Source organism: Coregonus lavaretus (assembly GCF_964263955.1).
Source record: "Coregonus lavaretus genome assembly, chromosome: 30".
NCBI classification, from domain to species: Eukaryota; Metazoa; Chordata; class Actinopteri; order Salmoniformes; family Salmonidae; genus Coregonus; species Coregonus lavaretus.
The window spans coordinates 8,870,422-8,891,780 of record NC_140017.1 but is presented as its reverse complement, the minus strand read 5'-3'; the positions used below and the strand labels follow the sequence as shown (position 1 = coordinate 8,891,780).

The 21,359-nt window shown below is 44.5% G+C and overlaps 1 protein-coding gene across 1 annotated transcript in view; it reads right to left on the bottom strand.

Moving 5' to 3' along the window:
* Positions 1-1,099: 1,099 nt before the first annotated feature.
* Positions 1,100-21,359, bottom strand: part of strn4 (striatin, calmodulin binding protein 4) — a 35,418-nt gene continuing 15,158 nt past the window's right edge. The window contains exons 6-18 of the mRNA XM_084148365.1: positions 21,111-21,294; positions 20,854-21,010; positions 19,904-19,999; positions 19,418-19,536; positions 15,667-15,842; positions 15,330-15,377; positions 15,076-15,197; positions 14,251-14,418; positions 13,937-14,077; positions 11,740-11,838; positions 11,491-11,577; positions 7,726-7,933; positions 1,100-7,628 (exon numbers count right to left, since the gene is read on the bottom strand). Of these exons, the coding sequence (XP_084004491.1) occupies positions 7,764-7,933; positions 11,491-11,577; positions 11,740-11,838; positions 13,937-14,077; positions 14,251-14,418; positions 15,076-15,197; positions 15,330-15,377; positions 15,667-15,842; positions 19,418-19,536; positions 19,904-19,999; positions 20,854-21,010; positions 21,111-21,294 (1,567 nt within the window). The 3' untranslated portion in view covers positions 1,100-7,628; positions 7,726-7,763. The remainder of the gene's footprint in view (positions 7,629-7,725; positions 7,934-11,490; positions 11,578-11,739; positions 11,839-13,936; positions 14,078-14,250; positions 14,419-15,075; positions 15,198-15,329; positions 15,378-15,666; positions 15,843-19,417; positions 19,537-19,903; positions 20,000-20,853; positions 21,011-21,110; positions 21,295-21,359) is intronic.

Genomic DNA, 21,359 nt, shown 5'->3' with positions numbered 1-21,359 from the left:
GATCCTGGTTCGAATCCAGGCTCTGTCGTAGCCGGCCGCAACCGGGAGACCCATGGGGCGGCGCACAATTGGCCCAGCGTCGTCCAGGGTAGGGGAGGGAATGGCCGGCAGGGGATGTAGCTCAGTTGGTAGAGCATGGCGTTTGCAACGCCAGGGTTGTGGGTTCGATAAAATAATGTATGTGCTAACTGTAAGTCGCTCTGGATAAGAGCGTCTGCTAAATGACTAAAATGTAAATGTAAGATTGTCATGTTAATGTGGCTTGTTCATGAACAATCCCTTGGTCACTTGCTTGTTGTGGGTCCTGTTGCGTCTTATCCCAGAGGCCTGTAAAACCTGTCTAGTTGCAGAACTAGTGATGACTTGGTTAGAAGACAGGGGTACGTCAGATATTCCTGGTCTGGACAAAAGTCAGGTGAGGTCACATGAAGTCAGGTGAGGGAGAGAAGAGTGTATTGGGTTGTTATGTATTGGGTAGTGTAATGTTTGATTTCACCAAATGTTTACATTGTCATAAAGAGGACAGGATAAACTTAATAAAAAACAAGTTTTCCCGTCTCAAGAGATGTTATATTTGTAAAAAAATTACTAGCCTATTAAGTGCAAGTAACAGGGTTGACGATTTCATCTTAAATCAGCCATAAATCCCCTTGTGACAGGGGGAAAGTTCAAACGTTTCTAGCATGTTGATCTATGGGCAACAGGGTTGACTATTATGCTCAACATGCTCCGTTTTCCACCACAAAACTGCCAAAAAGAGTAGAACCAGGTCATTAATTTACACTATGATTTGACTAGAAGTCTCAGAGGGTGCACAGAGGGACATGTCAAAATGATGAATTTTATCATTTTAGCAAGTCTTTACTCATAACGTTTTTGAATTTTCCATGTAATATAACAGGCTTTTAAAATTCAATATTGGCGCAAAAATATCAGAGGGACGCAAAAGGGACTCATTTCGTGGAACAACTCTACTATGTTGCTATTCAAGGAACATATAACAGGGAAACCCTGGATCATTAGGTTGATCATTAACATTTAGTAATACACTAATAAATTACAATTGACAAGATACAATGAATGACAACATTGCTCTCAATTCACTGTACAAAATCGTTCTTTTATTTTCGTCTTTCTTCTTTAATGACATACAACACGAGACCCGCAAATGAAACAAAACCAAAAAAGAGAAGGAAAATCTGTCATTTGATACAAGCTAGAATGCAGTTCAAAAAATATATATAATAAAACAAACTCAATAAAAAGCAGGTCTCTTATCCCTTGTAGTTAGAGGAAATGGTTTGAATACAGCTTAATATGATGTACAAAATATCACACAGTGATAAGTTGCTATTAAAAAAATAAAAACACAAAGAAACAAGAGTCCTTTACCTTGGCCTCGGACTGATCACTTTTTGATGTTTTTAGTTTTTTGGTCATTTTTCTGATTTGTTAACCGTTTTTTTTTTTTTACAAGGTATACATTGTCATTATCAATCACAAGCAAGTTCTAAGCCTAGCAAAGAAGAATGATTTCACTTATAATACTACAGTATTCTTACATAATAATATAATCAAAGGGGAAAAAGCAACAAATAAAAAATGAAAATGGACATGTACATTACATAATGGCAACTCTTTTATCATTTACAGTCATTTTATTTTCCTCTCGCTTTTTTGATTTGTCACATCGATTAGTCTGTTCTCAGAAGAGGGACATATTTGAGCGTATTAGGACCAGTCTATAGCTCAAGGCTGCAGACGTACAGTGAGGACAAGTATTTGATACAATGCCGATTTTGCAGGTTTTCCTACTTACAAAGCATGTAGAGGTCTGTAATTTTTATCATATGTACACTTCAACTGTGAGAGATGGAATCTAAAACAAAAATCCAGAAAATCACATTGTATGATTTTTAAGTAATGAATTTGCATTTTATTGCATGACATAAGTATTTGATACATTAGAAAAGCAGAACTTAATATTTGGTACAGAAACCTTTGTTTGCAATTACAGAGATCATACGTTTCCTGTAGGTCTTGACCAGGTTTGCACACCCTGCAGCAGGGATTTTGGCCCACTCCTCCATAAAGACCTTCTCCAGATCCTTCAGGTTTCGGGGCTGTCGCTGGGCAATACGGACTTTCAGCTCCCTCCAAAGATTTTCTATTGGGTTCAGGTCTGGAGACTGGCTAGGCCACTCAAGGACCTTGAGATGCTTCTTACGGAGCCACTCCTTAGTTGCCCTGGCTGTGTGTTTCGGGTCGTTGTCATGCTGGAAGACCCAGCCACGACCCATCTTCAATGCTCTTACTGAGGGAAGGAGGTTGTTAGCCAAGATCTCGCGATACATGGCCCCATCCATCCTCCCCTCAATACGGTGCAGTCGTCCTGTCCCCTTTGCAGAAAAGCATCCCCAAAGAATGATGTTTCCACCTCCATGCTTCACGGTTGGGATTGTGTTCTTGGGGTTGTACTCATCCTTCTTCTTCCTCCAAACACGGCGAGTGGAGTTTAGACCAAAAAGCTCTATTTTTGTCTCATCAGAACACATGACCAGATGGTCATTGGCAAACTTCAGACGGGCCTGGACGTGCGCTGGCTTGAGCAGGGGGACCTTGCGTGCGCTGCAGGATTTTAATCCATGACGGCATAGTGTGTTACTAATGGTTTTCTTTGAGACTGTGGTCCCAGCTCTCTTCAGGTCATTGACCAGGTCCTGCCGTGTAGTTCTGGGCTGATCCCTCACCTTCCTCATGATCATTGATGCCCCACGAGGTGAGATCTTGCATGGAGCCCCAGACCGAGGGTGATTGACCGTCATCTTGAACTTCTTCCATTTTCTAATAATTGCGCCAACAGTTGTTGCCTTCTCACCAAGCTGCTTGCCTATTGTCCTGTAGCCCTTTCCAGCCTTGTGCAGGTCTACAATTTTATCCCTGATGTCCTTACACAGCTCTCTGGTCTTGGCCATTGTGGAGAGGTTGGAGTCTGTTTGATTGAGTGTGTGGACAGGTGTCTTTTATACAGGTAACGAGTTCAAACAGGTGCAGTTAATACAGGTAATGAGTGGAGAACAGGAGGGCTTCTTAAAGAAAAACTAACAGGTCTATGAGAGCCGGAATTCTTACTGGTTGGTAGGTGATCAAATACTTATATGTCATGCAATAAAATGCAAATTAATTACTTAAAAATCATACAATGTGATTTTCTGGATTTTTGTTTTAGATTCCGTCTCTCACAGTTGAAGTGTACCTATGATAAAAATTACAGACCTCTACATGCTTTGTAAGTAGGAAAACCTGCAAAATCGGCAGTGTATCAAATACTTATTCTCCCCACTGTACATGTACACTGACTGACACACAGACACTGAGTGCAGAGTTCATCCAACACACTCATGCAGTCTTAATATTTACGTGAAGGTAGGAGAAATACCAGTGAGACACTTCAGGGCCTGGTTTCCCAATAGCGATGGAATTTTGGCTTACAAGTGTTTTAACAATGCATCATTCCTACAACAGCCGAAGATGTAACATGCATTTCCCAAAACACCACGCAGAAAGAACGTTCGCCAAGTGTGTCGTTGGAGCATGTGTCGATACTGATAGGATCGAAAGAAAGGCAGAGCTGCTCTCGGAACAGCTTTCTCTATTTATATTTTACCTTAACGGATCAGCTTCTAGAGAGATTATCACCTAATGGCCGCAAATATTGAGCCGGCTTATTCTAATGCTTACCCAATAATAATGCAAGAATCACAGATTTGGCATATCACTGCGCACGTTACACATCATGAAATATATAGAGGCAAAAATTGCAGGAAGTAGGCTAGCCAGCAAAATATAACTCAATTGTTTGAACATGAAATTGATTTCAATATGATTTAAATAAACAGGCCTTTGTATTCAGCCTATATAAGCCTACTATCTGTATTTATATTTTTGTTTGTCCTTCTGCGCCCCACAGTCAACTCGGTTTTTATTTGAAGCATCTTTGTATCTTCGCTTGTTTGGAACAATCGCAAAGACATTGGCAACTTTGTATTTTTAGCAGTCAACTTCATTTTGAAGTTATCTGCGTTCACAGAGAGACCGATAAACATATAGAGTCTATGTTTAGCTGAGATCTTCTGTTCTGTGTATAAAGTGACGAGGAAGGGTAAAAAAGCATCTAACGACGCACTTAGCTGAGGTGTGTCGGGAAAATAACGAGTGTTTTCAAATGCAACTTTAGTTACAATGGTTTTGGGAAACAGCTTGGAAATTTGACAATGCTTCTATGAAGGTTCTTACGATGAACTTGGACTTGAAGGGTGACTGCACTTCCTTATTTAGCCTCGTTTTAGATTTGGTTAATTAACAAACACTAGCAGCCTCGACTGAATTCAAACGCAAGTTGGTTTCGGGGTGTGCTTTGATGTGGGTGTCTCTTGTGCATGTTCACAGGTGGGAAGAGTTAGCCAAATCATTTCGCCAATTAGCTTCAGCCGCTGGTGTGCGACTGTGGCAAAATTGGTTTGACTTTGGATAGCTTATCTCTGGGGATATTTAGGGACCGTCAATAAATTACACAATGTAAATGGGACAATTTTTTCATGTTGCACATCTTTTAGGTGTCTCATTAAATGCTTCCAATATTGCTATATGATTTATATTTGGTTTTCTACAATGTATAGTTGGGTTGAACATTTAAAATATTGTCCCATGTCCACTGATGGTCCCTAACTAGCCCCATTGGAATATCGAAAGTCAAACCAAATTGACCATGAGCATTACGATCTGGTCGTGTGCAGCTGCGCTCAGAATTGATGATTACTTGGGTGCTGCTGATTAAAATAAACGGAAACTACGGAAGACTGTTACGGTACCCTTCATTCCGTGACATACCATTTTTTCCTATCTCGCAAATCTCCATTTTGGACGAGACTGACTTTATGACCAAAATGATCCTATTTACACTTTGTAATCAATTTTGACAGTAGAATAAATGTTTCTGACTCATATCGATGCCATATAGGCCCTTTACAAAACAAGAAGTTGCTTTTTAGGGGCAGTCGCTCTTTAAGATGCTTTTGGGAAACTGGGCCCTGGTCTCCACAGCCAGACTAAGACACATACGAGCTACAGATAAGCTCTTGGTCTAGTCTTGGGAGTCTAGTGCAGCTGATGTAGTGCAGCATATAGCCAACCGTTAGTTAGTGTGGGTGATACCATCAGCTGGGTGATTGACAACTGTGTACTATAGTTATCCTCTCAATAACAAAGGATTACAGCACACAATGTGCTACAGAAGCACTTAGGCATTCTCTCTGCCTCATCAAATTCAATACATCTGAAACAATCATGTTAAAGCAAACACATGAAGCTGATATTTACTTAACCAAGTCCAGAGAAACCTGTCTGATCAGACCAGAGTGTTTTCCCATAAGGTCTTGCAGTGGAGAGGAAAACGTTGACCTCTCAGTCATTTCTCTGATTCTCTGACCCCTGTAGTGACCCTGTAGCATGTACTGTAGGGGCTCTTGGTTAAAGTTGACCTTAACCACAGACATAGGATCAGATTACCCTAACCCCAATGCTTCCTTTAGCCATTAAGGAGATGAAGAAATATTTGATCTGGAATCAGTGGTTTGGGATGACTTCTACCCCCTCCCTCTGGGGTGTGCTAGGGGTTGATTAGTAGGGTTGGGGGCAGCTCAGGGCCAGTTACTGATTGACATGGTGCTACTGGACCATTCATTATTTACTGCCATGCCCTGCTCTGCCCTGGCTTGTAGAACCATGTTGAACCATGTTTCCACAGCCAGAGATCTGCCCTCAGGGCTCCCCCCGCCTCTGTTCCACCCCGGAAAGTTCGAAAATAAACTTGACGGATCCAGGAGGCCGGCTACCCAACGACATCACCCATAATGTCAGTCTTTAGCGGTCGCCCACAGCTCAGAGCCATCCAGGAAAAATAGCTCCACAATAATCCAAGCACAAAGTGACCGCTTGGTGAACAGTCACCAACCCTGTCTAGTTCAGTCTTTGTCGCGGAGGCCAATGTAACGGGGCTCGGGGGTTAGGTAGTGTTTGTTCTTGTTTCCTCTCCATAGGGGAAAGGGACAGGAAGGAGGGCTCTTTATGTTGCTTTTGTTCCCATATCCTGGGGGCAATTTCCCCTGCTGGCTCCATTGACACGGGAGGGAGGCCAGTTTCCCACTATGAGCACGCTGGGCAAGTCAGTGCAGTGCAACTGCGACCTGCCTCGCACCAGAAACCAAATCAACAACAGTCATTTCAATGGATAATATGATTGTTTCCAAGCACAAGCCTAAATAAATACACCAGCACCAAGGACCATTCTGACTTGATGCCGACATATGGAACGGAGTGAGAATACAGGACGCCATCTTGGGAGTAGTGCCACTTTCTGGTAACGTCAACCGTTTCAGTCAGAGGGCTCCACTGTGGCATCAACTCCACATACTCTTTCACAAACCAGCTATCCTGAAGAAATGACAAAGGCCAACTTCACACACACACACATACAAAAATATGAAAGTAAACCAATAGAAAAGTGTCTGCTTAGCATAGCGTGTTAGTCTTCCTATGAGATCAAAATGACCCTTACAGTATCTCAACACAAACAGATGGCATGGCTGGAGAGTGACGCATGATGCAAGCCATATCAAGCTACTGTTGATGACAAATATCCCAGTGAAGAAGAACAGTACACACACACACACACACACACACACACACACACACACACACACACACACACACACACACACACACACACACACACACACACACACAGCTCAAATGCAAACAGGTCCCTGATTCAGACTTGGACTGACGAGGTCTTAGCACCAAGATTAAACAAGTGCAACACACACACCATTCCTATCAAAGTTAATTCTACTGAAATGGATGACCGTACAATACCGGACACACAAACACTCAAACTTAGTGTCTTGGCGATGAGGCTAAAATTAAAGTTGTTTGTCCAACAATGGTTAGGAGGCGTCTCCAAAACACACACAAACTAAAACCCTCAGAAGTCTTTGGAATGAAATGCATTGTGCCCCCACACTGTGTTGCAGTAGACAATGGCTACTGCCATCACTGGGTGGGTACTGGACTCTACTGTAGTTAGGTACTTATGTGTGTTAGCAACTGGTGAGCTAAGCTTCTTATCGCTAAAAAACACGTTTCAAACTGAATGTTAACCTGTGTGTGTGTGTGTCACTAATTGTAGTAGGTGATGCATCGGCATGCGTAGTGATCAAAGTCAACACACACTGCCTTATAATAACCATGAGTGGACTGTAAAAGTTGAAATTAATAGAGTATTGTAGTGTAGTAAACTGACCTAATAAAACGAGCTGCCAGGTAAGTCGTTAGAAAAGCAGTATGATTAGTATCGCAACAAGTTACTGAGGCATCATGGGATAGCTAGAGAACTGTGGGTAATAGTGTCCTGTGGCAATGACCCAGCCAGTGGGGTGCAGGACACAGTTTTGTGTGTGTATGTTACTGGATGTGTATGTTTAACTGTGAATGTGGAATTGTGTGTGTAGGCAGGTGAGGTTTGTCCATTGTAGTCATCACTCTCCTCTGGCCAAGTTGTGATTGTCGGGCTGTAATGAAAAGAAGGGACAAGTAAAGAAAAGAAACTCAACAAACAGATTGTAATATAAAGCACACACACACACTCTCTGTACCCTAGTGTCTCACCAGTGAGGATGATGGTGAGTCCCTGTCTGTGCCTCCTCTCAGACGAAGATCTTGGCGAGTGCGTCGGCGCCGGCCGAGGCGATGAAGGGCTGCGAGGGGTGGAAGGCCACGTCGTGAATGGCCTCGTCATGCTTCTTCCTGTGGGCCGTGATCTCCTGCACACACGTCCTGTTGTCCAGCATCCACAGACGCACCGAACAGTCATGGCCTGCAGGGGGAAGCAGAGAGCACAGTCCGAGTACAGCGGAATCATCAAATCAAATGAAATTTTATTTGCCACATGCACCGAATACAACAGGTGTAGACCTTACAGTGAAATGCTTACTTACAAGCCCTTAGCCAACAATACAGCAAAAAAAATATATATAATAATAAAGTGTTAAGTAAAATATAGATAAGTAAAAAATAAAAATAGCAAATAATGAAAGAGCAGCAGTAAAATAAAATAACAATAGCAAGGCTAAATACAGGGGGTACCGGTACAGAGTCAATGTGCGGGGGCACCGGTTAGTCGAGGTAATTGAGGTAATATGTACATGTGGGTAGAGTTAAAATGACTATGCATAGATAATAAACAGAGTAGCAGCAGCGTAAAAGAACAATGCAAATAGTCTGGGTAGCCATGACTAGCTGTTCAGGAGTCTTATGGATTGGGGGTAGAAGCTTTTAAGAAGCCTTTTGGACCTAGACTTGGCGCTCCGGTACCGCTTGCCGTGCGGTAGCAGAGAGAAGAGTCTATGACTAGGGTGACTGGAGTCTGACAATTTTTAGGGCCTTCCTCTGACACCGCCTGGTATAGAGGTCCTGGATGGCAGGAAGCTTGGTCCCAGTGAAACACTGGGCCGTACGCACTACCCTCTGTAGTGTCTTGCGGTCGGAGGCCGAGCAGTTGCCATACCAGGCAGTGATGCAACCAGTCAGGATGCTCTCGATGCTGTATAACCTTTTGAGGATCTGAGGACCCATGCCAAATCTTTTCAGTCTCCTGAGGGGGAATAAGCTTTGTCGTGCCCTCTTCACGACTGTCTTGGTGTGTTTGGACCATGATAGTTTGTTGGTGATGTGGACACAAAGGAACTTGAACTTCTCAACCTGTTCCACTACAGCCCTGTCGATGAGAATGGGGGCGTGCTCAGTCCTCTTATTTTTCCTGTAGTCCACAATCATCTTCTTTGTCTTGATCACGTTGAGGGAGAGGTTGTTATCCTGGCACCACACGGCCAGGTCTCTGACCTCCCTATAGGCTGTCTCATCATTGTCGGTGATCAGGCCTACCACTGTTGTGTCATCGGCAAACTTAATGATGGTGTTGGAGTCGTGCCTGGCCATGCAGTCATGGGTGAACAAGGAGTACAGGAAGGGACTGAGCACGCACCCCTGAGGGGCCCCCGTGTTGAGGATCAGCGTGGCAGATGTGTTTTTACCTACCCTTACCACATGGGGGTGGCCCGTCAGGAAGTCCAGGATCCAGTTGCAGAGGGAGGTGTTTAGTCCCAGGGTCCTTAGCTTAGTGATGAGCTTTGAGGGCACTATGGTGTTGAATGCTGAGCTGTAGTCAATGAATATCATTCTCACGTTGGTGTTCCTCTTGTCCAGGTGGGAAAGGGCAGTGTGGAGTGCAATTGAGATTGCATCATCTGTGAATCTGTTGGGGAGGTATCCAAATTGGAGTGGGTCTAGTGTTTCTGGGACAATGGTGTTGATGTGAGCAATGAACAACCTTTCAAAGCACTTCATGGCTACGGGTCGGTAGTCATTTAGGTAGGTTATCTTAGTGTTCTTGGGCACAGGGACTATGGTTGTCTGCTTGAAACATGTTGGTATTACAGACTCAGTCACGGACATGTCTGTGAAGACACTTGCCAGTTGGTCAGCGCATGCTCTGAGTACATGTCCTGGTAATCAGTCTGGCCCTGCGGCATTGCGAATGTTGACCTGCTTAAAAGTCTTACTCACATCAGCTACGGAGAGCGTGATCGCAGTCATCCGGAACAGCTGATGCTCTTATGCATGCTTCAGTGTTGCTTGCCTTGAAGCGAGCATAGAAGTGATTTAGCGTGTCTGGTAGGCTTGTGTCACTGGGCAGCTCGCGGCTCTGCTTCCCTTTGTAGTCTGTAATAGTTTGCAAGCCCTGCCACATCTGATGAGCGTCAGAGCCGGTGTAGTACAATTAAATCTTAGTCCTGTACTTTGCCTGTTTGATGGTCCGTCAGAGGGCATAGCGGGATTTCTTATAAGGGTCCGGGTTAGAGTCCCGCTCCTTGAAAGCGGCAGCTCTACCCTTCAGCTCAGTGCGGATGTTGACTGTAATCCATGGCTTCTGGTTGGAATATGTAGGTACGGTCACTGTGGGGACGACGTCATCGATGCACTTATTGATGAAGCCAGTGACTGATGTGGTGTACTCCTCAATGCTATCGGAAGAATCCTGGAACATATTCCAGTCTGTGCTAGCAAAACAGTCCTGTAGCTTAGCATCTGCATCATCTGACCACTTCCTTATTAACCGAGTCACTGGTGCTTCCTGCTTTAGTTTTTGCTTATAAGCAGGAATCAGAAGGATAGAGTTATGGTCAGATTTGCCAAATGGAGGGCGAGGGAGAGCTTTGCACGCGTCTCTGTATGTGGAGTAAAGGTGGTCTAGAGTTTTTTTTACCTCTGGTTGCACATTTAACATGCTGGTAGAAATCAAGTAGAACGGATTTAAGTTTCCCTGCATTAAAAGTCCCCGGCCACTAGGAGCGCTGCCTCTGGATGAGCGTTTTTATGTTTGCTTATGGCCTTATATAGCTCATTGAGTGCAATCTTAGTGCCAGCATCGGTTTGTGGTGGTAAATAGACAGCTACGAAAAATATAGACGAAAACTCTCTTGGTAAATAGTGTGGTCTGCAGCTTATCATGAGATACTCTACCTCGAGACTTCCTTAGTATTAGATTTTATGCACCAGCTGTTGTTTACAAATATACACAGACCGCCACCCCTTGTCTTACAGGAGTCAGCCATTCTATCCTGCCAATGTAACGTATATCCCGCCAGCTGTATGTTATCCATGTCGTCGTTCAGCCACGACTCGGTGAAACATAAGATATTACAGTTTTCAATATTCCGTTGGTAGGATAACCTTGAGCTTAGGTCGTCCAATTTATTTTCAAACGATTGAACATTGGCTAATAGGATTGATGGAAGAGGCAGTTTATTCGCTCGCCGTCGGATCCTTACAAGGCCTACGTCCATGATATCTCTGTCTCTTTTTCATGCGAATGACGGGGATTTGGGCCTTGTCGGGTGTCTATAGAATATCCTTTGCGTCCGACTCATTGAAGAAAACGTATTCGTCCAATACGAGTTGAGTAATCGCTGTCCTGATATCCAGAAGCTCTTTTTGGTCATAAGAGACGGTGGCAGAAACATCATGTACAGAATAAATTACAAATAACGCGAAAAAACACACATAATAGTACAATTGGTTAGAGGGCCGGAAAACGGCAGCTATCTCCTCCGGCGCCATCTTGGATCAATGTTATGTGTTTAGAAACAGTGTTTCCTGCTCCTGGGGACCCAAATGGGCTGCAATTGTTGTTGTTTTTACCCTAGCACTACACACCTGATTCCACGACTAATCAACTCATCATCAAACCTTTGATTAGTGGAATCAGGTGTGTAGTGCTAGGGCAAAAACAAAAACAATTGCAGCCCTTTTGGTCCCCAGGACCAGGATTAAGAAACACTGGGTTAGAGTTCCAATACAAGACAGGGTACTCACTGCCAGAGATGAGGTAAGTGCCTTTGGGGTCCGTGGTCAGACAGGTGACTGCATCCAGGTGTGCCACCATGGAGTGGATCACTTTACCTGGTAACACACACAGATGGGCATTCAATTTAATTTCATTAAATGATCAAAACAAGTTATGGCGCTATGGGCTAGTTCGACCCAGATAAAACAGATCAAGCACGAGGCCTAATTCTGGCGTAGTTACATAAAGATAGGACTTAGCAGTGGAGAGGGGCTGACCTGTCTTGTTGTCGAGATAGCGGATAGTGCGATTCTCGTGTGCGGTGATGGAGATGGGCTCAGAGGGGTGGCTGACCACACAATTAATCAGCTCACTGCCTGCAGGGGGCGACACACACAGATCAGCTCACAAACACACACAGATCAGTATTGAGGGAGATCCTCCTGGCTTCTCTCAAGGAAGGGGCACAGAATGATGAATTATTTCAATATATACACTACCGTTCAAAAGTTTGGCGTCACATAGAACTTGCCTTGTTTTCGAAAGAAAATCAATTTTTTGGTCCATTAAAATAACATTAAATTGGTCCGAAATACAGTGTAGACATTGTTAATGTTGTAAATGGCTATTGTAGCTGGAAACGGCTGATTTTTTATGGAATATCTACATAGGCATACAGAGGCCCATTATCAGCAACCATCAGTCCTGTGTTCCAATGGCACGTTGTGTTTGCTAATCCAAGTTTATCATTTTAAAAGGCTAATTGATCATTAGAAAACACTTTTGCAATTATGTTAGCACCGCTGAAAACTGTTGTGCTGATTAAAGAAGCAATAAAACTGGCCTTCTTGAGACTAGTTGATTATCTGGAGCATCAGCAATTGTGGGTTCAATTACAGGCTCAAAATGGCCAGAAACAAATAACTTTCTTCTGAACCTCGTCAGTCTATTCTTGTTCTGAGAAATGAAGGCTATTCCATGCGAGAAATTGCCAAGAAACTGAAGATCTCGTACAACGCTGTGTACTACTCCCTTCACAGAACAGCGCAAACTGGCAGCTTCATTAAATAGTACCCGCAAAACACCGGTCTCAACGTCAACAGTGAAGAGGCGACTCCGGGATTTCTTTGGCCCAGTCTAGAGCGTACGTGCACGGTGGTAATCAAAATTGGCACATTTTAAAACTGTCATTTTGTGAGGAGACTCCCAGTAGATTACAACGGTGATGGACAGAGAGTTGTGGATAAAAAAGTTAACAGTATGCCGCTACGTGCAACGAGAATAGCCTATGCAGCTGCCAACAACTCAAATATGTTGACACATTTACGCCGACATCACCCCAGTATACCGGAGCAAGACGGAAACGCAAAGAATCAACAACACAACATTGTCTCCCCTCTGCCCTTGGCAGCAGATTCTGACTGGGCCAAAGAAATTACAAGAGTGATAGGTGGGCTATGTTCATATTTTTTTACAGTCTTTGGTTTATAGCCGCGGATATGAGCCCATTCTCAGTGGTTGAGAATAGGGTGTTTCAGCACCTCGTGAAAGTGCTCGAGCAACATCACCAACTTCCCTCTTGCACTCATTTCAGCAAACAGCTAGTACCCGCTCTGTATAAGCAAGCCAAAGACAAAGTTTTCAATGAATTGGCCAATGCACCCGGTGTTGTGCTTCCTTAAAAGTGACAGCCCATCACATTACCCCGGATTGGAGATGTACTGTGCTACAGACACGCCCCCTTTATGAGAGTCACAAGTGCGTTGTCATGGTGCGTTCGTAACCATATGGGAAGAGGGAATTTACCACATATGACTGGGAAAAAACCACTTAAATGGCCCTCCAACTGGTAATTACTAGTGGGAAACTCGTCTATCATTCTGAGCACCCACTTCTCCCACATGGTGACCTCTGACATCACCTACTAAGGAAACGGCCTCTATAACAGCATTTTCAGCAGTTCAATGCAACAACAAAACAAGATTTATAAAAATCAATCTATTTTTTTTTACTCTATACATTTTTTTAAAGCATGATAGCTGTACTTTTAGTCTATAGTTGACGCAGTTTGTTGGTCATTAGCCAATCAGCGTTCCTCAACGAGTCCAAATCACATTAATGCCTCTAACTGGTATTTACGACCTCACAACTGGTAAATTCCCACCTCCCACATGGTTACAAACGCAGCATCAGTGTGGAAACTTGAGAGGCCGAACATAACAATCCTGTCTCAACAGACAATGCCAAGAAACATTGTGAATGCTAAACATTGTGAATGGCATTAAAATGTTCTCGTTGTACCAAAACTGAACCGTGACCCTAAAACCGCAATAGGTACCGAACTGTGGGTTTGGTGAACCATTACACCCCTAGCCAACACTGTACACATATGTGCCAGAGGCTGCGCCATTACCGCTAGACCAGCCAGGGCACAGGAAGCATTCGGACATTATTAGAACATGCCCTAGGACTCACCGTCCTTAGTCCCGGTCTCCAGGACCATGATGCTCTGCTCTGTGTTGAGGTCATAGAGCAGCGTCTCGCCGCCGTCAAATGACACCACCGCCTGGTCGGGGTCAGAGTTCACAAAGGCCACTGAGGTTGGTGTTCCGTGCTCTGAGGGAGGGGGGAGGAGAGAGTTAAGATATCACTCACTCTCACACACACACACACACACACACACACACACACACACACACACACACACACACACACACACACACACACACACACACACACACACACACACACACACACACACACACACACACACACACACACACACTCACCTTTCTCCTTGTTGAAGACGGAGAGACAGGGGGCAGAGTTCTGGGGGTCCCAGATGCGAACGGTCCCGTCTGCAGAGCAGGAGGCCAGGCGATGGTGGGGGACAGAGTACGTCAGACCCCACACTGAGTCCTCATGACCCGACAACACACTGCTCTCTATGCCCGGGTCTACACAACAAAGAGACACACACACACAAATGGATTCTACAACGTGATGAAACTTTGTTGCTCCTTGCTGAAACAAGCAAGGTGTTGTAGCAAACGAGTCTTCGGTTGCCTAGGTCAGGTGTTTTCAAACTGGGGTCCGCGGTCCCCGATTTTCTTTTGGGGGGTATTTTTTTTTAAACAATAACTTTTATGAATATCACTAGCTACAACTGAATACCATCATGGATACCATTTTTATGTCTTTGCGTCCAGTATGAAGGAAGTAAGAGGTAGATTCACGAGCTATTGCTAACTAGCATTAGCGCAATGACTGGATGTCTACAGGAACAGTTAGCATGCTAGCTGTTACTGTTAATCCAACTCTGGGGAAGTATGTAGATAAATGGCTTCATTGCCAAAATCTCGAACTATCCCTTTAATATGGAGGAAATTACACCTCTTCCAAAGAACTGTGTGGAGGTCCAAAAAATTCCATGACCGTCACAGCCCTAATGTCAGTCAATCTGTTTTCATGGAGATGATAGTGATGATTGATGATCATGTGTAATCCACTGACTCAGAGCTGAATACGTTAGCTGGGGATAAACCTGGCTAGTCCTGACTGGTTGACTGGAGGTGAAAGGTAACAGAGGGGTCAGACAGGGGTCAGGGACTGACCGTAGTTGTCGTAGGGATCCACGTTGAGGTCTGGGATCTTCCAGCAGCGCACGGTTCCGTCCAGACCCCCGCTGTAGCACGAGTCGCCGTCCTCACCCATGGCCAGAGACAGAACTGCACCACTGTACGCACACACACACAATTACTCAAAGATTAGCTATTAACCCAGAAACACACCAAAACACGTGATAGTTGCATCAAATGTGTGTATGTGTGTGTTTGCGTGCGTGTGTGCGCGTGCGCTCTGAGCTCACCTGTGGGCTCTGAAGGTGTAGATGGGCTCAACGTCCAGCGCTGCATTTCTGTGGAGGCAAAGACCAAAAACGATTTACACATTACAGCACAGTGTTATAGCACACTACCAGACCTCATTCAGTTTCTTTCCCACTCCTGGGCCTGTATTCATAAAGCATCTCAGAGTAGGAGTGAGTGCTAATCTGGGATCAGTTTTGCCCTTTAAATCACACTGAATAAGATTACATGGACAGGAGGGACCTGAGCCTAGATAAGCATTCCAACTTGATGATACACTTTTTAAAAACAGGTCCTGATATTCGTGTGTTATGTTCCTGCTATTCCTTAGGCTCTTACTTCTTGGAGTGTATCGCCTTGTTGAGGTTCCACAGCTTCAGGGTTCCGTCCTCGGAGGCTGTGAGTAGAACAGCCTGGCTGGGGTGGAATGTCAACGCTCTGATGGCATCAAAATGGCTACGCAGCGTGAAACGAGGGTTCCACGTCTTCTTGAACTCCTCCCGGTTATCCTGCAGCTACACGCACACAGGTGTCAGAGTGTTGGTGATGGTATTCATTTAGCAGCATTGGGCCGCCACTGCTAAATTGTTGCCGCCAAATAAAAAATTAAAAATGTGGTGGGGGGATGGTTAAAATGTTTTCAGTGTAAACTTAAGCGACTAAAACCAGATACAGTGGGGGAAAAAAGTATTTAGTCAGCCACCAATTGTGCAAGTTCTCCCACTTAAAAAGATGAGAGGCCTGTAATTTTCAACTATGACAGACAAAATTAGATTTTTTTTCACAGAAAATCACATTGTAGGATTTTTAATGAATTTATTTGCAAATTATGGTGGAAAATAAGTATTTGGTCAATAACAAAAGTTTCTCAATACTTTGTTATATACCCTTTGTTGGCAATGACACAGGTCAAACGTTTTCTGTAAGTCTTCACAAGGTTTTCACACACTGTTGCTGGTATTTTGGCCCATTCCTCCATGCAGATCTCCTCTAGAGCAGTGATGTTTTGGGGCTGTCGCTGGGCAACACGGACTTTCAACTCCCTCCAAAGATTTTCTATGGGGTTGAGATCTGGAGACTGGCTAGGCCACTCCAGGACCTTGAAATGCTTCTTACGAAGCCACTCCTTCGTTGCCCGGGCGGTGTGTTTGGGATCTTTGTCATGCTGAAAGACCCAGCCACGTTTCATCTTCAATGCCCTTGCTGATGGAAGGAGGTTTTCACTCAAAATCTCACGATACATGGCCCCATTCATTCTTTCCTTTACACGGATCAGTCGTCCTGGTCCCTTTGCAGAAAAACAGCCCCAAAGCATGATGTTTCCACCCCCATGCTTCACAGTAGGTATGGTGTTCTTTGGATGCAACTCAGCATTCTTTGTCCTCCAAACATGACGAGTTGAGTTTTTACCAAAAGGTTCTATTTTGGTTTCATCTGACATTCTCCCAATCCTCTTCTGGATCATCCAAATGCACTCTAGCAAACTTCAGACGGGCCTGGACATGTACTGGCTTAAGCAGGGGGACACGTCTGGCACTGCAGGATTTGTGTCCCTGGCGGCGTAGTGTGTTACTGATGGTAGGCTTTGTTACTTTGGTCCCAGCTCTCTGCAGGTCATTCACTAGGTCCCTCCGTGTGGTTCTGGGATTTTTGCTCACCGTTCTTGTGATCATTTTGACCCCACGGGGTGAGATCTTGCGTGGAGCCCCAGATCGAGGGAGATTATCAGTGGTCTTGTATGTCTTCCATTTCCTAATAATTGCTCCCACAGTTGATTTCTTCAAACCAAGCTGCTTACCTATTGCAGATTCAGTCTTCCCAGCCTGGTGCAGGTCTACAATTTTGTTTCTGGTGTCCTTTGACAGCTCTTTGGTCTTGGCCATAGTGGAGTTTGGAGTGTGACTGTTTGAGGTTGTGGACAGGTGTCTTTTATACTGATAACAAGTTCAAACAGGTGCCATTAATACAGGTAACGAGTGGAGGACAGAGGAGCCTTTTAAAGAAGAAGTTACAGGTCTGTGAGAGCCAGAAATCTTGCTTGTTTTTAGGTGACCAAATACTTATTTTCCACCATAATGTGATTTTCTGGAAAAAAAATGCTCAATTTGTCTGTCATAGTTGACGTGTACCTATGATGAAAATTACAGGCCTCTCTAATCTTTTTAAGTGGGAGAACTTGCACAATTGGTGGCTGACTAAATACTTTTTTCCCCCACTGTATAAAGTACGTAAAAAAGATAATGGAGCTATGTATTTATAAAATCATCTTTAAAAACGAACAACTACCAAAATAAAAACTAGACAGTGAGGGAGAATATATAAAATTCCCCAAATGTCATTTGCCATTGATTTTGTTTTAATGTTTGAGATAGCAAGAACACAGCCTAAGCCATGGCAAAATGTGTAGAATTGCAGGAAATTTGCTTTAAAGAGGAAACACTGGTGTGTGTGTGTGTGTGTGCGAGCACGTACAGTACCTGTCAAAGGTTTGGACACACCTACTCATTCAAGGGTTTTTCTTTGTTTTTACTATTTTCCACATTGTAGATTAATAGTGAAGACATCAACACTATGAAATAACACGCGTGTATTCGTAGAAACCAAAAAAGTGTTAAACAAATCAAAATATATTTTATATTTGAGATTCTTCAAAGTAGCCACCCTTTGTGCGAAGCTGTCATCAAGGCACTCTTGGAATTCTCTCAACCAGCTTCATGAGGTAGTCACCTGGAATGCTTTTCCAACAGTCTTGAAGGAGTTCCCACATATGCTGAGCACTTGTTGGCTGCTTTTCCTTCACTCTGCGGTCCAACTCATCCCAAACCATCTCAGTTGGGTTGAGGTCGGGGGATTGTGGAGGGCAGGTCATCTGATGCAGCACTCCATCACTCTCCTTCTTGGTCAAATAGCCCTTACACAGCCTGGAGGTGTGTTGGGTCATTGTCCTGTTGAAAAACAAATGATAGTCCCACTAAGCTCAAATCAGATGGGATGGCGTATCGCTGCAGAATGCTGTGCCTTGAATTCTAAATAAATCACTGACAGTGTCACCAGCAAAGCACCCCCACACCATCACACCCCCTCCTCCATGCTTCACGGTGGGAACCACACATGCGGAGATCATCCGTTCACCTACTCTGCGTCTCACAAAGACACGGCGGTTGGAACCAAAAATCTCACATTTGGACTCATCAGACCAAAGGACAGATTTACATTGCTCGTGTTTCTTGGCTCAAGCAAGTCTCTTCTACTTATTGGTGTCCTTTAGTGGTGGTTTCTTTGCAGCAATTCGACCACGAAGGCCTGTTTCACGCAGTCTCCTCTGAACAGTTGATGTTGAGATGTGTCTGTTACTTGAACACTGTAGCATTATTTATTTTTTTTGGGCCGCAATCTGAGATGCAGTTAATTGCCGATTTCTGAGGCTGGTAACTCTAATGAACTTATCCTCTGCAGCAGAGGTAACTCTGGGTCTTCCTTTCCTGTGGCGGTCCTCATGAGAGCTAGTTTCATCATAGCGCTTGATGGTTTTTGCGACTGCACTTGAAGAAACTTTCAAAGTTCTTTAAATTTTCCGGATTGACTGACTTTCATGTCTTAAAGTAATGGACTGTTTTCTCTTTGCTTATTTGAGCTGTTCTTGCCATAATATGGTATTTTACCAAATATGTCTATCTTCTGTATACCAACCCTATCTTGTCACAACACAACTGATTGGCTCAAACGCATTAAGAAGGAAAGAAATTCCAGAAATTAACTGGCAGACCTGTTAATTGAAATGCATTCCAGGTGACTACCTCATGAAGCTGGTTGAGACAATGCAAGATTGTTCAAAGCTGTCATCAAGGCAAAGGGTGGCTATTTGAAGAATCTCAAATATAAAATATATTTTGTTTAACACTTTTTGGGTTACTACATGATTCCATATGTGTTTTTTCATAGTTTTGATGTCTTCACTATTATTCTACAATGTAGAAAATAGTAAAAATAAAGAAAAACCCTGGAATGAGTAGGTGTATACAAACTTTTGACTGGTACTGTACGTCTCTGTTGTACGTGTGTGTGTGTGTGCGTGTGTTCAAGTACTCACATCCACGGTGAGGTCGTTGTCATTGGCGACGGTGAGGTCAGCCAGCTCTCCCAGGTTCATGTCTCCGCCCCCGACGGCATCCAGGATGAAGACGTCAGAGGAAAAGCCCAGAGCGCCACCTTAAGGAGCGGAGGAAGAACAGCTCTCAATACTAAACCCACTACCACATTAACCCACAATCTTATCAATACTAAACCCACTACCACATTAACCCACAATCTTATCAAAAACACATCCCTTCCCCTTTTCTAATACTAAAACAATGACCTCTTCAGAGCAGTATCCCTTTAGACGAGAGCGAGAGAAGCAATTGAGCTACTTTGGTATTTTGTATTTTTTTAGGATCCCCATTAGCTGTTGCAAAAGCAGCAGCTACTTTTCCTGGGGTCCCACGCAGCACATGAAACATGACATAACACAGAACATTGTAGAACATTTGGCACAACCAGACAGGGAGAGAGTTTTTGGGGGCGGGTGTTGTCTTACCTTCCCCGGAGCGAGACTGTCCCGACACAGAGGGGGGCGGGGAGGGTTTGGGGGGGAAGTCCGACATCATGCCCTGTAACTTGTTCCTGCGGTTCTCTGAACCAGGCCAGAGGAGAGAGACACAAACACACACAGTCATGCAGAGGGGGGGAGAGAGAGAGAGAGAGAGAGAGAGACAGAGAGAGAGACAGAGAGAGAGACAGAGAGAGAGAGAGAGAGAGAGAGAGACAGAGAGAGAGAGAGACAGAGAGAGAGACAAAGAGACAGAGAGAGAGAGAGAGAGAGAGAGACAAAGAGAGAGAGACAAAGAGAGAGAGAGAGAGACAAGAGAGAGAGAGAGAGAGAGAGAGAGAGAGAGAGAGAGAGAGAGAGAGAGAGACAGAGACAGAGAGACAGAGAGCGTGAGAGACAGAGAGCGTGAGAGACAGAGAGCGTGAGAGACAGAGAGCGTGAGAGACAGAGAGCGTGAGAGACAGAGAGCGTGAGAGAGACAAAGGAGAAAGAGAGAAGTAAAGGACGAAATAACACATGGCCATGCATACAGAAGGAGAGATGATGAGCGAACAGAGAAATAGAAAGAGACAAACCCACAAACCCACAAACAGACACGGACTGAGAGACAGGCCAAGAGGTGGATAAAGAGATAAAGTAGACAGACACCAAATAGCATGCTTTATGCTAACAGAACACATTGCTCCAGATAGAGACACACGTGGATGACAAAGGCACACATCCAAACAACAAATGTGATAGTGAGACACACAGACACTGGTTCACCATAGACAATGGTTTATTGGCAGTAGAGGTGAGAGTACAGAACATATAACTCCCTAGAAAGAGAGAGACGGATAGGGATGAAGGGAGAGAGGGATAGACAGACAGATAGAAAGAGAAGACAGACGGAGAGACAGACAGGTGTGGTTGAGGCGGTTGCTACGACGATGGCGTACCTAACTCCCGGCCGTCCCCTGAGACCCGGGCCTCCCCCGCCCCCTCCCCCTCCTCCCCTGATCCCAGGAAGTCAAACTCGCTCAGGGCATCCTCTGAGTCATCTTCATCCTCCTCATCATCAGGGTCCAGGTCTGTGGTCATGGGCTCAGTCCCCATCTACACACACAGAGAGAGAAGGGATTTAATACACACAAATAAACACACACAGGGGTATAATCTAACACACACAAATGTTGCCGTGTTGACCTACTCTGACCTTAACGCGGGGCTTCTTGTTCTTGTTGCGCTGCCCGTCTATACAGTCCGTGCCCATGCCCTGGAAGTCATCTTCCTCATCACTGTCATCCTCATCATCATCCTCGCAGCCGTGTAGGAAGGGGATCTTATCCAGCACCGAGCCGCCCAGACGCTCCTTAGAACCATCCTTCCCCACCGCGTTCCTACCGACACACACACATCAGAGACAACCCACACACACATATCCGAGGCAACATACAACTCCAAC